Source organism: Lagopus leucura, unplaced genomic scaffold (assembly GCF_019238085.1).
Source record: "Lagopus leucura isolate 7727_CA_CO unplaced genomic scaffold, USGS_WTPT01 Super-Scaffold_100014, whole genome shotgun sequence".
Classification (NCBI taxonomy): Eukaryota; Metazoa; Chordata; class Aves; order Galliformes; family Phasianidae; genus Lagopus; species Lagopus leucura.
The window spans coordinates 422414-438992 of record NW_024962268.1 but is presented as its reverse complement, the minus strand read 5'-3'; the positions used below and the strand labels follow the sequence as shown (position 1 = coordinate 438992).

The window sequence follows — 16579 nt, the reverse complement described above, 5'->3', positions numbered from 1 at the left end:
AAATACTCTGTTCTCAGGAAAAAGGAAAAAAAAAAAAAAAAAAGAGATGAACATTTTTCAAACTGTGCCAAAACTTAGGTACATTAATCTGTGCACAGATCTGAGAAGGAACAAGTCTGTTTGCAAATAATTGGTTGTTAGAATTCAGTGTGATTTCAGAACTCTGACAGTCAAACAATGAAACAAATGTGAAACTGTTAATATATTTGTAACCCAATCTATTCTTACACTGTAGAACTTCCTACAGATTCACGTGAAAGTTTATAAAATTTGTAAAGGTATGTACTCAAATTCATTATAAATCTATCAAATCTAGTCTCTTACATATTATCTTACCTCTCCCATAACTGCAATAGGTGTCTCTCCTGTGGCCTGAGCAACGCGATGTTCTACTAAGTAAAACATGTATTCATCATAAAGCAAGCGGATCAGATGAAAAGAGCCAAAGCTAGCAGCACTGCGCAAGGTTAGATCTCGAATCACCATTGAGCTATTCAAAAATGGAAAAAAAACATCTGTGTTATATGTCATCGTCACATTAATGCTTATCCATACAAACATTTCAACTCAAAAACAATATTCTCACAAACAACGTTATGCACAATGTCTGACTGATGGTGTCTTCGGAAAGAGGTGTTCAGGAAAGGCAATTATTTGATTTTCTCTTTTTGCAGAAGATGTTGCTGGCCACCATGTTAGAAAAGAAAAAACTGGATTTTTTTTTGTTTTCCTTGTTCCTTTGCTTTCCTATCTGTATAACCACCAAGATTTGTGCATTTAGGTTTCCCAATAAAAAGGTTTTACCATGATTTTAATAATTCAAAGTTTAAACAAAATTAGAAAAAGACTTCTGTGTATGTCTTAGATTGACAAATTCTGGTATCTTCAGCAAGTAGCTGACATAATCATTTTCAAAGAACCAGCTTTACACTCACAACTGATTCAATAAGCAGCTAACATGGAATGTTAACTTGCTTTAATCCACTTTCTATACTGTAAAAAAAGTTTACCTTAGCTAATAATCACACATATCACACTGTATTAATAAATAAAATTAAAAATAGTGGCTTAATAACTGTACAGTTATTCAACCCAGAAATTCCACATTCTGTTTCTAACTCACAACAAAATTCTACCTGCATTTCATATGGCCTTCTAAACAGCAAGAGTATCAGTTAAGTCCTTGCCAAGTTGTAAGTGTCTCTGAGTTTGATGTTAATAGCAATTTTCTGGAAAAAAAGCCACCCACATACCTTTGGTAACTTAGTGACTCACAGTTTGATGTTGTATCTGTCAAACTTACTACAGTGAACAATTCAGCGAGTAACATAACAGTTAAAATGTTTTACAAGTATTAAATACTACCTGTAGAAAGACCATTTTAACAGAAATTGCCGTGCTGCTTTAGGAAAGCTGGGTCTTCCTTCATATGGTTTCAAGGCTTGCATCATAACATTATCAAGCCAGGCAGCCCACTGCTCCAGAGTGCTTTGCTGTTGAAGAGTCATTTTGAAATCTGTTTCTAGCCTCTGAACCATGTTGTCATCACACTGGCACACCCAGGAAGCCTGCTCCTGTTAGAGCAAATAGCAGCACTTGAATTAACAGTATATGAAACAAAGCACAGAATGCAATTCATTCTTAAAGGTTAAACAATTCTGTGGAGGAAAAGGACAAAAAATGCTTATAGAACAAACTAAAAACTAGTTTTTGTTTTTATGTCTGTCACAATTTTGTTCAAAGAAAGTAGGTGGGGAAAACACAACACATAGAATCAGTTGTCATATGCAGAAATAAAGAACAATGAAAATGACACAAGTATGTTTTAGTTTTCCACATTTGTTTTCAGAAGATATCTTTTACTTTCTTTGTTGATGGTTTTTCTACTGAAATATTTGGGAATTGTCAATTTTTGTTGGGACTGCTGACATGCCAATCAGAAACACCAGTTAAGTGGGGGGTCTAAAATAATAAGAAAACGAACAAGAAATGAAGTGCAAGGTTCCTTCCAGTATGAACAAGATAACTTGAGTTATACCATCTTACAAAATAAAGTTTTGTACATGAACAAGAATTGCTTTATTTGCTGGGTGTATGTTACACATATACACATGTACAAAATTAACTGCAAAGAAATGGAGAAACATGATTGCATATAACAGTGAACACTTTGTTCAGCATTATCAAGATTAAATGAGTCTAGTGGGACACTTAAAAAACTAAGAGATAATGTGAAGACTCACTCAAGCCCTATACTTAAACTTTAGCTATCATGCGCTAAGTTAACACCTCAACATTAGCAGGCTGTGTCTACATTAACTTATTAGCATAATTAACATTTTGCATCCTTGGTCAAGTACACCACCCACACACATCATCCAATGATGTTTCAAGAACAAGTCTGAGGTAAATTAGAAGAGATTTAAAGGTCCTTCGAAGACAGCTGAAGGATTCAGAATCACAGGCAGTGTTTTCTGCAGTCCTCCCAGTAATGGGAAGAGCGGTGGAAAAAAAACAAGTGATCAGCGAATATTAAGATACTTGAAGGTATGCACGTGGAGGGGGCAACACAGCTGGTAACAGGGCTGGAGGGCATGTCCTATAAGGAGAGACTGAGGACACTCAGGTTGCCCAGCCTGGAGAAGAGGAGGCTAAAATGACATTAGCTCTCCCTGCAGCTTCTTGAGGAGGGAAAGTACTGAGAAAGGTACTGGGCTCTGTTCACTGGTCATCAGTGATTCAGGATGGACAGGATGGGAAAAAATTGTGCCACAAGATGTGGCAAAACATTGGAACAGTCTTCCTGGAGATGTGGTTGATACACTCTGTATGTCAGTGTTCAAGATGTATTTGGACAGTGCCCTAAAAAATACACTTGAACTTTTCGTTAGCCCTGTAACAGTCAGGCAGCATGACTTGATCTTCATAGGATCCTTGTAAACAAGCTTTTAAAAATTCTAATGCTACCATTCATATTCAATATTCATCATTCAATACCATTCATAGTTTACATATTGTTGTATAATCTAACTGCGTGTGTTAAAATATATTTATTAAAAAGTATATAAGAAAAGTATAAAGAATAAAACTGTCACTAGCAAACTGAGTTTTATATGTAAAATTATCTCCTCACAAAAACAACCCAACAGAGAACTTCCAGTCATCTGGAATATTTCACTTTGTTGGGCAAAAGGAAAACAACACTTCAATGAAGGTGTAGAATCATGTGGGAAACCTTTTTTGAAGGCTAAGTAGAAACGAATTCTAATCTTTATTAATCTAATAACTACTCTGGAAATCTCATACTCTTAAGCACAGATACTTAGACAAAACATACTAATGTAATTGTATCTGAACGAATGAAACAGCCTCTACTAAAAACAACATTACACATTTAATTGTTTTCAGAGACATTCAGGAGTTGTGCTCCCGAGACTGAATTATGCAGTATCATTTATGATGTTAAGAAGACATTACTCATGATATACCCATTCAAAGAATGTATGTGCTCCATGTTTTCAGAGAATTTGGAATAATTTGAGTACTTGAAATGAATAAGTACTTGGAAATAGATAATGGCTCCAAGTTCTTACTTTCCTGAAGTACATTTGAACTGAGTTAGTGTATCTATGAATCATTAAAACTTTATCATGTTTTTTTCCTGAAAGAATAATGACAGCTAATGAAAAAATTCAAAATCTTTGGATTTGGAGGAAACAAAATTATTTTTCAAAACTTGTTACTTGAAGCTAAATTTTACCTGAACATTGGCAAAATCAACACGGTTAAGATCATTGAGCATCTGGTTGATTTGAGAAGTGTTTTGAAGAACAGCACGAGCTGCTTGAGCCAGGTGGTTTAGAGATGTGTATCTTCGCAGAGTCTGGGCAAAGGCACTTACAGCGGCAACCTATGAAGAAATTAATTTATTTTAAAATCTTGTACCACCTTATCTTAATCTTAAATCTACTACCTTAAATCTTAATCTATCTGTAGATTAATGCACCTGTCACTGTTTATGTTCATTTTAATATTCTGTATTAACGATCCATAATGTGAATTACATTTGTGTAACAGATCAAAACTATTTTCTTTTTTCTTTTTAATTTTTTGACAAAACTGATTTATTTCCTCTTCCATCATTTGACGATGTGCTAAACATGAAATTTAGCATTAAAGTTAAAATACTACTGCTTTTATATGCTACTGCACACTGGGTTTGTCAAATGCAAGAATAAAGCTGGAATAGTTTTGTCTACCTTGGTTTGTATCATCCTCTGTGGAATATTGTTCATGGCATTTGAAAGCCAACCTTCAAGGCTTTTTGCAAAATTGCGAATGGCTTGGGTCAAGGCACCTGCACATTAAAGAAGAAAAAACCAAATGAAAAGAAAGCAAAGTACCTGTTTTGAAATGTTTTGCATCTTCAGTACTTTTATGCTCAATATTTAGATCCATCCCTTCTACTTATTGGAAGACAAAACAAACTAGGGTTCAAAACGCCTAATTCAGATTCAGATTATGCAATGATTTAGTTTTGTTTTAATGAACAGTTCGAACTTCCTCACCTAATCTTTCAAGAAGCTGATGACAAACAGTATTGTTTTGGGCATTTCTATATAAAAACATCTGTAATTGCAGCAGTTATTTCCCATACACTGAAAATTTCTATCGCAAACTCTCAGCTTTCCATTTCCTTTAAGTACATATATTAAAGAGCAAATCTCTGTAAAATTTCTGTTACTGGAACACTGCAGTTTCCTCAAATAGACCTGAAGCAGTGTGAATCAATGTCATGGTGCTTATTTCCACTTTAAAGAACAAAATCCAATAAGGATAATATAATCCAACAAGCAAAATGTAAGACTAAATTCCACTGACAGAAAGTAATTATTCAAGCAGCTGCGAAATCTTTTTTCCTTTACTACAGCATCCACAGAATTGCTTGGGTAGATGACAAGGATTTTGAGGGGAATTGAAGCTTTTGCAGCAGTCGGCAGTATAGTCAAAAAGAAAGTTTTACGAGGGCTACTCTGAAAGTAATGCCTTTATTTTATGACGGCCCATGACATCAGAGGCAGACGTTGGAGATATAACAGTAGATGCTGATCTTTCCTGCCAGTATTCCATTCCATGTTGTTGTCGTGTGACAGATGGCAGCAGAGAAGCAGTTAGACAAAATGAAGTCTAAATGGAAGTGTGGATGAAGTGTGCCTCTGAATTCCTCCATGTGCAAAAAAATTATACCCGTTGACACTCACTAATAACTGCTGAACCGTTATGGATACCAAACAGTGGATGTGAGCAATGTGAGGTGGTGGGTGGTACATTGCAGCAGTGGTGACAGTGAGTGAAAGACAAGCCCTGTTCCAGTCATGCCAATATTTATGAGTGCAACATGCAAGCTCTTGTTCATCGCAGGTGAAAACGCACAGCTAATGGTGGTGCCTATGTATGAAAAACAGTGTCTGGTAGCTCAAAATTTTCTCTACCAAGTAGAGATTACTATGCTCTTCATAGCTGTTGAAGTATCCATGAAAATAACCAGGAGGTATAACTTTCAGATCAACCCATGTAGTTATTAAAGAAGGAGGAAATTAAGTTTTTACACAAGGAACTGCACATGGAAAAAAAGAAAATCTTATCTCTTGAGTAGTAAAAATTTTGCTTTCTAATACTTACCACTTGCTCACTGACCTAATAGTGTCCATTCAAACAGCTGGGAAAAGAGACAAAAATAAAAACTGCAGTTTTCTAAAAATGGAGAATCACTGCAGGTGCAAAAATGAAAAGTAAAAACACTAGAAAAAAGAAACTACATTTACTTTCAAATGATTTCAGCTACATGTGAGAAGAAACTGTAGAGGTAAAGACTGGGTTCTGTTTATGGAGCAGAATACTTTCTGGTAGACTAAGGCTGACAGAACATGTCTTTGAGAAATACTCTTTTTACTGTTTGAATTACTGATAAACACTTTATTCAAGGAAACTGTTACTGGAAGATCAATTAATTAAAAATAAGTATTTCATTCTATCGTTTTCACACTACTTTGAATTTTTACTATTAATGCATAGAAATCATATTAGCAACCTACATAAAGGAGCACACATTTGTATGCCTAGGTCTTACAAAGTATCTCAATAAGGTAAGTATTCTATGGTAACAGATGTTCGTTTGTTTAACCTTGAAGTTTTCACATAGAGAACAAGCTCTTTTCTTCAGTTCTATCCATTATTCTGCAAACCTCTGATACTTTGTAAATTCTTTCTCTGCTCTTACTAATTAACTATGTTTTCATTTCTTTTATTTCTTACCTACAGAGCAAGAAAATGCAAAGTGGAAGGAATAATAGAAATACCCTATGAATTATATTTAGTAACCTAAAGAAAGTATTACTCTTATCACTTCTGATTCATTTACTATTCTTTTTCACCTAATTATTTATTATGAAATTACTTTCACCACTGCAAAGTTAATCTCCCTTAAAAATAAATATGGAAATGCAGCTCAGTTACATCTTTTAAAAAGTCTAGGAGGAAAACTAGGAGGAAAGTAGAGGAAGAAGTGGAAGAATTCTAAGTTTTGAAGAAACATTTCTTCTTTATAACTATATCAGATAAACAAACGTCAGTATTGTATGGTGAATTTCTAATGAATTTTTCTATATTTAATATTTATCTTATTAAATATAGAATTTATCTTAGACTAAATCTTTAAGCATGCATCCACTCATTGCCAAAAACTTATGGACCTGCATCCTCAATGCTTTCTTCATGTTATCATGAAAGAATAACAGAGCACAAACTTTTCAAAGAATTATACAATGAGTTCACTTCAGAGTAAAGGGCTTGAATTAAGTCAAATGTTACTAGACATACACAAAATAATTTTGCAATCAGAATTACTGACAGAAAATTTGATTTGGATGAGAACCTAACAATCCAGAGTCTGAATCTCAGCTGAAAGCTCTCTAACATATAAATCTCAAAAACAAACAAACAAACAAAGTCTTTTTCTGAAAGCTTTACAGTCTCTCCAGTACTTTTTGGCTGCTTGAATTTGTGTAATACAGTGTGAAAATACATTGAATATAAATTCTTCTCCTGTGACAGAAACTCCCAGGCAACTTTTCTGCCCATTCTGCACAGGTGAAGGTGCAAAAAGTCTACCGTGCAGAAAAAAAGATCCACTGCCAGTACAACACAGAACGCAAGTCTATTGCCAAGGATATTAGACAATAATTCAACTTATTCCTTATTCAGACAGCATTATATTTTTCTTAAGAAAAGGAATTTGAACATTTTAAGCACAGGCATTTTTCATTCATTTTGTGGGTACTGAACATTTCAGCTAACAAAGTTAACACAGGATAAGGCTAAATCAACAATATTTTCCTCAATTATCTTTTCTACTCCAGTAATATCTATCACACAGGTGAATAGCACAGAAATTTTTCTTGAATAAAAACACAAAAAATCTAGAAAAATTGTAACTTGAAGAATCATGCTTACTTAATCACTAAGCTTTGTTTTTCCCATTTTCAGCAGCTGCTGTTGTTACCTTTCCATGTACTTAGAAAAAAGAAATGAACTTAATTTTGATAAAGCATTTACAGTCCTTTTCTCTAAACTTTCTCAAACTTTCCCATAAGCTAGTATTTTCCCACAGAAAATAATCAATTTATATACTTTGCTCTGCTCCATTCTTGTCATAGTCAATCATTATGTACAATCTCTAAGTTTTCTCTTGGCCTTTTGCAATGGTTTAGAATTAGAATTAGAAGATATTCTAATTCAAAAGTAGGAGTTACAATACTAATTATTCTTTAAATAGTAAAGAGAGAATTTTTATGTACCATTGTTACAGGAAAGCTGACTAAAAAAGCAGCTGGTCCTGAAGATAAAACCAAGAAAATACATAGGTTGGTCTGAAAGTAATGCCTCCAATTTATTTCCATGGAAACTACAACAGATACAAAAAGCAAGGTAACACTGATAGAGCAAATTCCCAGCTAAAAAACTCTATTTGTCAGCACAGTTACCACCATTAGCTGTCCATTTTCAACAGCAATGAACAAGCACCAGCAGAAATGACCCACTGTTGCTATTATTCCTGAAATACACCATTACAGCCTCACTGTACTCACATCCACTGTTTGGTATCTGTAAAGGTTCAATAAGCATCAGTGAATGCCAGTGGGGGCCATTTTTTCACACGAAGGAATTCAGAGATAAATCTTTGCTTCACCCACACTTCCATATCAGACTTCATTCTGTCTGACTGCCCCTCTGCTGCCATCTATCACATGGCAACAACATGTAATGGAATACTGGTGGGAGCATTCAACCTCTGCTGAGCAACATCTGCCTCCAACGTCATGGGCCAAGATAATAAAATAGGAGACATTACTTTCAGATCAGACGTAAAATATTATATGGCTTCAACTCTGATTGCTTTCTGAGCAAAAAAACTGGAATGTCAGAAAATAAAGGCAGAAATCTGTTGGGAATTATTTGTCCTGGGAACAGAAGTATGCTATGTATCAATAAACCTGATGTGCAGTCCCAAAACAGATACTTTCAAACAGAGTAAGTAACATTTTTAAAAGATGAGAGCTAATTCTAGCAAGAAAAAAAAAAAATAATAGCCCGAGAGAGACCTGATATCTGTCGTTACTAATATGAGATGATTGCAACCCATTTTCTTGACATCTTTTATTGGTAATGCCCAATGCACCTGATTGAAAGACAAGATGCCATAAACTAAAGAGATACCATGTAAAAACTTGCACTTAGGTTATGCAGAAGAAAGTGAAAGACAGTGAGAAAAGCAGGTTTGATAAAAAAGCCTTATAGAGTTATAAACACTCAAACATTCCATGGCTGTTTCACCTTTTTAGCCAGAAAAGACTGTGTTGTTGGAAGTGAGAAATTTAATTCAACATATTAAATGTTATAAACAGATTTATGAGTTTTTAAATTGTTGCTTATTTTCTAGAGATAGATTACACTCCATAGGAATATTCCTTTGACTTATATATTTTCATTAGATAGAAAAGTAAAACATGAAATATAAGCAAATGCAAAATAATTTACAAAAGTTATGGTTGTCAATAATTGCACACATATGGGGAAGTATTTTTCCTTTATTCTGCTAAATAGATGAAAAGGTAAACTATGTCTATCTCTGTCAGGACCTTACTCTTTCCTTCTACCCCATCTACCTTTCTAATGGCTGATCTTCAGATTTTACACACTCCAGTTTCAATTTTTTCTCTCATACATAGTTTTCTGAAACCTAATTTTGTTTCACTGACAAGCAAAAAGTCAATAAAACTTCTCTAGAATGCAGTACCTGTGAATATTCTTATGAATTGCTTATCACTGCTGGAGTTACTATACAGGAACGTCTGTTTGCAGTAGGAAAAAAATAGCTTTGTCAGCTGCAAAGCTACTTCAGGCCCTAACTTTTTAAAATACATGAATCTTATTTAAAAAGGTGATTGGATTGCTTCATGGAAAGGATATAATACTTACGCATTAGAAGAACTATACTTTATTACTAAAACAATTTCATTTCAATAGAAAGACAATAGATGTTATCTAGAGGTGCTAACTTTCTTTAGATAAATTGATTTTCTGCCAAGAACAGCCATATATACATTTCTAGAGCAATGATGGATTCTAGTAAAATTAACATTCAGTAGAAAGATATGGTAATGATTGAATGGACAGACAGTTAATGATTCTTTCTTATAGGATATATGAAGAAGAAACAGTAGATCAGAATTAAAAATTAAATTAAAAAAGAATTAAAAATTCAGAATTAATTCTTCATTGCCATAACAGCCTTTAAAGTTGATTCTTTTTAATAAGTAACAAAAATCGAAATGTCAAAAAATGAAAACACAAGGCTCAGATACATTTTTTCTGGACTGGTTAAATATTAATTTGTAATGTTGGTAAGGTAAAAAACAACTTCATTTAATGGAAATACTCACTGACATTAGCTTACACTGGTTCAGGGGTCACAGTGCCTCTTAAGTACTTTTCATGTGAGACTTGATCTTGAAAATTAGACCCTTCAACTGCACTAAGATCCTCAGATATTTTAAAATATAAGGCATATATACATTGTCTCTCAGGACAACTTTCTACACAAAAGACTTAGGGATAAAAGATACACAGTAGTTCTCTAGCTTTAAAAATAATACCAAAAACTTCCCCATGTGCCATAAGACCACACACATATGAAAAAAAAATCTCTTTACAAAACGTTTTGTGTTCAACTTACTAGGAATAGGTCTAAGGACGTCAGGAATGAGAATCTCCACCAAAGCCTGGTACATCACGTGATCACAGTTACACATCCATTTCAGAATAGATTCATGTTTGCACAGAGTAATCAGTTTTGCTTTTGGAAGTCGACTTTCTATTTCACTCAGATTGCTGGAATGAACAAATGCAGCAAATGAATAAATGAAAATGCATTTATAGTAGATAAAAAACAGCAATTGGTATTAAAATCATTACTTAATAAATAAGTTACAGATATCTCAACTACAGTCAACAGAACTTCTTTTCACTTTGTGTCACCTGAAACTGGATTAGAATGCTTGCACAGATCTGGTATAGCCCATGAATTATATAGAGGTATGAATCCGGTAGGCTTAAAAGAAATGGATAGAACACTGTGAGAACACCTTCATGATAGTTGTCTAATAAAAATAATAATAATTAAAAAAAAAGACAATTTTTTCAAGACTGCGATTTGCCATATAAGCTGTGTATATTAACATGCCAGACAATATCAATTTATTTTTAAAATGCACCATAACAAGAAAAGATTTTTACTCTTATAGTAAAACCAGTAATGTCTATGCCGTTGTTTGACACTTCTACTATGTTATTATAACAATCAGTACACAAAGACAATACATTTACTGACCTAGGTTCATTAACAGTAGTACCATCGGGTGGAGTAGAGGGAGAATAGCGCCAGAAAGTTTGCCACAACTTTTCTATCAGGCTGAATTGAAGATTCACTACCACATCCAGAATTGCCTGAGAAAATAAAATGCAAATACAGATTGTCTTTTACCTAGCTTCCCTCTAGTCCCAACTCCAAATAGAGAAATGGCTTTTTTTTATTTTATGTAGTGGAATAAGGGCAAACTTCTCATTTCTGAAATGATAAATACTATTTTTACAGTAGTAAAATCGTATGTATAGTAAGTATGTACGCTAAGTATTGATAGTAAAATCGATGTACTATCCAACATCATAAGATGCTTTGCACAGAGAGTAAGACCAAGTGTATATGCACAGAAGCCTCTAGAAATGAACATAAATTATGTAAATGTGTCAGAGAAATTTTCCCAAAGATAGTTGATATGACTCCAGACTCGCTGTTTTATTCATTTCGCTTATTCAGTACAGTTTTGAAAACCCTTTTTAAGTAGTTTTAAAACACATATTTTTCAATATTAAGTTTATTTTAATCTTCCCAATGTTTCTTTAAAACGAGAAAAAAAAGTTTTTTTTAAATGTAAGCAATTAAATGACAATTTAACATTTTTTACACTTCCTATTGACAAAGCCAAAGATCTGCACATACAATTTTAAGTCTGGCTTCTCTAAAAAATTTGGAATACATACATATGATTACATTTTCAAGAATACTACTTTTTAGAATACATTTTTGTTCTAATGGATGAAATGCTCCCAATAGCATTTTTCCTAGTGACCTTTCCAGTAGAATTAGCAAGATAATGCCCTTCCAGTGGAATAAGCAAAATATCCTGAAGCCAGCTGTAGAATGGCTGTAGCATATCCAACATTACTATCTTGCACTGATTCTCACTCACTAGAAATAACGAACCTAAAAGAAACCCAAAAAGATTTGTAGGAATTATAGGAAATACCTCACAGTGCTCTCGATAAAGACTCTGCAGTGATTTGATGTCCTCAAAGGTTGTACCATCTGGTAGGGAAGATATTTCAACTTCACCAAACTCTGGAAGTACTCGAGATGCATCTGTTTCCATAACAACACAATGAAAAAACACAGTTATGAACAGTGCCTATTGTTCCTATGATCAGGAAAAGACTTAAGGATGATACAAAGAAATAAATTCTAGAATGTCTATACGCTCACAGTGAAGATTCTTTCACACTTATTCTATGTTAAAATTGTGAAGAAATTCAGACAGCATTTTTGAAGTAAAAAAAGAAAACAAAAAAACAGCTGCAACTATTTGTCTCTTTCCACTTACAAAAACTACAGCACACTCTCAAAAAAGATCACTAGATGTTTAACCCATGTTGTTAATCAATAAAATGCACTGTAACAAACATATAGGGAGGAAATGTCATCCCAGAATATCAACATACATGTGTATATATCACTTTGCACAGCAACTGTGTTGTGATTTACAGAATGTCAAATATATCACATAAATAAAGAATTTGCATATTCCTCTTTTTATACTTAAATGATTAATATTAAATATTACATAAAACCTGATAAATAAAACATAAAGCTTAAGTGCGTTTTTGTTCTGTTGTTAGTAGAAATTTTAAAAAGCCATTATAACTTTAGAAACAATTTTTGTACTTGTGTGACTCGATATTTGCAGCGGAGTTCATCTTGTCTATTTTTGTAGTAGAATAAAAAAAACATGTTTTAATACCTAAAAACTGCTGATGATGTTGACTTTGGGCAATTACAGTTTGTTCAACAGATGTGCCTGTCTGTTGACCACTTCCTGTGAAGCCATCTGCAACTCCATCCACTTTCTGCATGGGCTTATACCTACAAAAATATCAATTTCAAAATTATCCTTTTTGTTAGCTTCTTCATAGATGAGCTCACACAGGCACAGGCTATGTTTACCCTGATTTCTCCATCTCAAAACAAAAATTTACAGAAAAGTACAAAAATAATTTACAAATTTTTATTTTCTTTGCAAATGACAGAAGAAACATGATTACTAAGGGCAGCCAGCACATTACTAATGAAGAATTTATAAAAGTTATATTACAGCACCACTACCAATTTCTTTTGGAGTTTAGTGTAAGAACAACATAATCATTAGACTGGCTAATTTATGCCATTTTAAGAAAAATAACACTGCTATCTGAAAACAACAAAAATGGAAGACTTTGAAAACCTAAATCCTTCATACTGAGGTCTCAAAATCTTTAATAAGGTCTAAAAAATAAAAGTACAGTTATTCAAACAGGAGTGTTAGACTGGATGGTCATCTGACATGCAATAGGTCATGTCTGTGACTTGCAAAACACCTGAGAGTTTACTCTCAGCTCTTAGTAGCAAGAATTTGGCTACTTTGCACTTTTAAAATAGAATTGTAGTCAGTGGAAAAGAAGAGGAGCACCAAAGCTGAACAACATGTCATCAAACAGTGTTATTGTGCTCTTTGTACTTGTTGTAGTTTCCATAGAAATGTATAGGAGACATTACTTTCCATGCAATATAAGTACTATAGCATATACAGTACATTATGTAATTGCTAGTGCAAGTTGTTTTTTTTTTTTCCTTAATCAAACTATATCATGCTTGCCTTTAACTGTGCTGCATGTAAAAAAAGAGGTTGATGTCTCTTGCCAAGTTTAGGGATCATAATTATCATATAATCTTCACTGGGATGAGTATTTTTCCACAACTTCATATCTCAAACTTATTGGCAGCATTATGGCAAAATGGTGTGGTCCTACACTTACTTAATTGTTCCTGACAGGTTTTGAAAGAAAGGAAAATACTGAATATTGTTAAAGTGTCTGATTCTGGATTCTCCAGTCTAGCCTGTGTTTAGAGAGAGTACAAGTGTCCCGTATGAGATAATCTCTCTGTTAAGAAGAAATAACTAACTTTATGTGTTTTTATGGGAGAAGCAGCAGTGTTGACCATAGCTGCTATGTCTTAGTGTTACTGCTTGTGATAAGACTGTGCTATTAGATACCCTTCTCTTGTTAAGAATTAATGCACTTGTTTGCTTTTGTCTTACAAACCAGATTCAAGAGGCGGGGAGAAGAAAGACTCTCCTTCCTATCTCAAGATTACTCTTATTAGCATAAAGTCTGCTCTGCATCAACAGCAGAGTATCTCTAAACCTGGCTAGGGAAGAAATAGTATATGATTAAATCTGGGCTAAATTTAGTGTTGTATTATAAATACAGGATTGATTTATACACTTGAACTGGTACCACCCAGAAGGGGGTGATTTTTTTCTCTCATTTTTATGCCAGAAAATAAAGCTTCAGCAATTTTAAAAATAAAGAGTTGTCAGTGTCATCACCAGCTCCTCTGATGGAGCTGGCATATTGATGTACAGTTTTACCACACAGCAGAGACATTGCTGGCTATAAAAAATAATGCACAGATCACGAAAGCATTCAAAATTCATTTTCTAAATTATTGTATCAGACATCTTTCCTTAGTATTTTAGCCATAAAGAACCTAACTTTGATGAATCTTTTCAGAAATAAAGTCAGGGCCATATGTAACTCTATTTTCGAAATGAGACTTCTCACTCCAGTAAAGTATTTAGGTCAATTCCTAACATAGGATAGTGATCAACAGTTAATGTTGTCTAATGATGATATCATATTTATCGTGTAACTTCATGACAAATGTTCGCGTTTAAAATCCTGAAGTAACAAAGTGCAGAATTTAAAATGCTAGATGCAATTCCTTTTTCAGTATTTAGGTTCATTTATTTTTATGTCAGGTACAAGTGGATAGTGCCAAGCAATGCAGATGCTCAATTAAACTTCAGTTAAATTTAGCATGCTAGACAGAATGTTCACTCAAAATGTAACATAATTAAAGCACTGGAATGGGTTGCCCAGGTAATTCCTGCTCCTGGAGGAATTTAAGAGACATATGGATATGTCACTAAGGAACACAGTTTAGTAAGGGACTCTGCAGGCCAGATTGATGGTTGGACTTGATGATCTTGAAGGTGTTTTCCAACTCAGATGATTCTGTGATTCTGTATCTTATTATAGGAATTAATAATTTTCAACACCATTAGAAAATCACTTAAACCAATGAATGGAAAAGAAAAGAAAGTATTATTGTCAGGAGCTTCACATGAAATGTAAGCAAAGAGCAGTTAACAACTTAAGATCGGCAGTTGAAGTACAGGTGGATCTCTGGCACCTTAGATGAGAATGGCTAGCCAAAGGAAAAAAAAAAGTAGGTATTGTAAATACAAGCAGAACTAAGCTTGCGCTAACAATATGCTTAGATTTAAATCTATTTTTGTGATTTATCACTAGTTCACTCTTTGTGAGAATGAGCTAATGTGCTAAAGTATGTACACTGTGTACAAATACCATGTTCCCTTCAATGGGGGAAAATCAGGTTTAAAAATTAACAGTAATCAAGATAGTATAAGCAGTTTGCAATATCACAGGCAACAAATACTAAAGCTACTAACTACAGAAAAATCAAATATATTAAAAAAGTACTATACATACAAAATCTACAAGTAACAAAGAAATATATGAAAAATATTTGGCAGGCTTCAACATTTTTTCATATTCAGATCAAGCTGATGCTAGTTACTGTTTAGTATTTGAAGGAACTGAAAACCTTTCCAAGTAAACTGCTATGAATACATCACAAACTTTCAAACAAAATATACAGATCATATTTCAATAAAAGTATTGGATCCTGAGATATCCCTAATCTAGGAGCTGAAATAGAACTTCCTTGTTTTTTAAGCCACAATAAGCTCAACTTCCCAACCATGCTATACATAAAAGATATGTGTGTGATCTAAAGAAAGGCTATGGATGTTTTCTAAACAACTCCATTTGGGATTTTTTTTAGTAGTTCATCACGAAGTTCTCTTATTATCATTTTAGAATACTATCACAGTAGAATTGCAGCAGTTTTACAGATGCTAGTATGTCAGAACTGTAATGCATCTATTTCTATGTGCAAATGGAGAAACAGTATAAAAATCCATAATTTCTCTCCTGTCCATTAATGCATTTCCTTCTCTAAAAAAAATCAATAAATACTTGATGTTTCCGAATTACAATGGCTTGGTTTAAAGGTAATATTTGACTAAATAGTACGTACAAGAAACTTGGGAAAACTGACGAGAATAGAAAAACACAACTTATCTTCTACACAAAATAAATATTTACAGTAAATAACGTCAACAGCAAGTGATGATTAATGAGTTCTGGTTAGAACAGTATAGTTATCAGTTAATGAATTTATTAAAAAATACTTTAGTTAAATGTCCAGTTCCCACCAATGAAAACAAAAACACATGCCTGGTGTGTACAAGAACTGAGATATTTAAAATTAATATTAAAATTAATTTCCAAGCTGGAGGTTTACTTATGGAAATGAAACTGAAAACAAATGAGGAATGCCCTCGGGAGTAGACAAGAATGTCTATTCCAGCTGTCTGAAATGGACATATAGATTATGAGAAAGATTTCACAGTAAAACTGAACTTTAATTTTTGTAACAGCTTTAAAGATGTCTTGCTTAATATACTCCTGTTCCACTAATGTTTTATGAAATCAGAAATCT

General features: G+C 33.5%; 1 protein-coding gene across 2 annotated transcripts in view; it reads right to left on the bottom strand.

Annotated features, from left to right (window-relative positions):
• RFX3 (regulatory factor X3) overlaps positions 1 to 16579 on the bottom strand; it is a 118576-nt gene that overhangs the window by 5773 nt on the left and 96224 nt on the right. For both annotated transcript variants that reach the window (XM_042875444.1, XM_042875443.1), the window contains exons 8-15: positions 12693 to 12814; positions 11925 to 12037; positions 10949 to 11064; positions 10295 to 10449; positions 4260 to 4357; positions 3761 to 3910; positions 1366 to 1574; positions 337 to 490 (exon numbers count right to left, since the gene is read on the bottom strand). In XM_042875444.1, the coding sequence (XP_042731378.1) occupies positions 337 to 490; positions 1366 to 1574; positions 3761 to 3910; positions 4260 to 4357; positions 10295 to 10449; positions 10949 to 11064; positions 11925 to 12037; positions 12693 to 12814 (1117 nt within the window). The remainder of the gene's footprint in view (positions 1 to 336; positions 491 to 1365; positions 1575 to 3760; positions 3911 to 4259; positions 4358 to 10294; positions 10450 to 10948; positions 11065 to 11924; positions 12038 to 12692; positions 12815 to 16579) is intronic.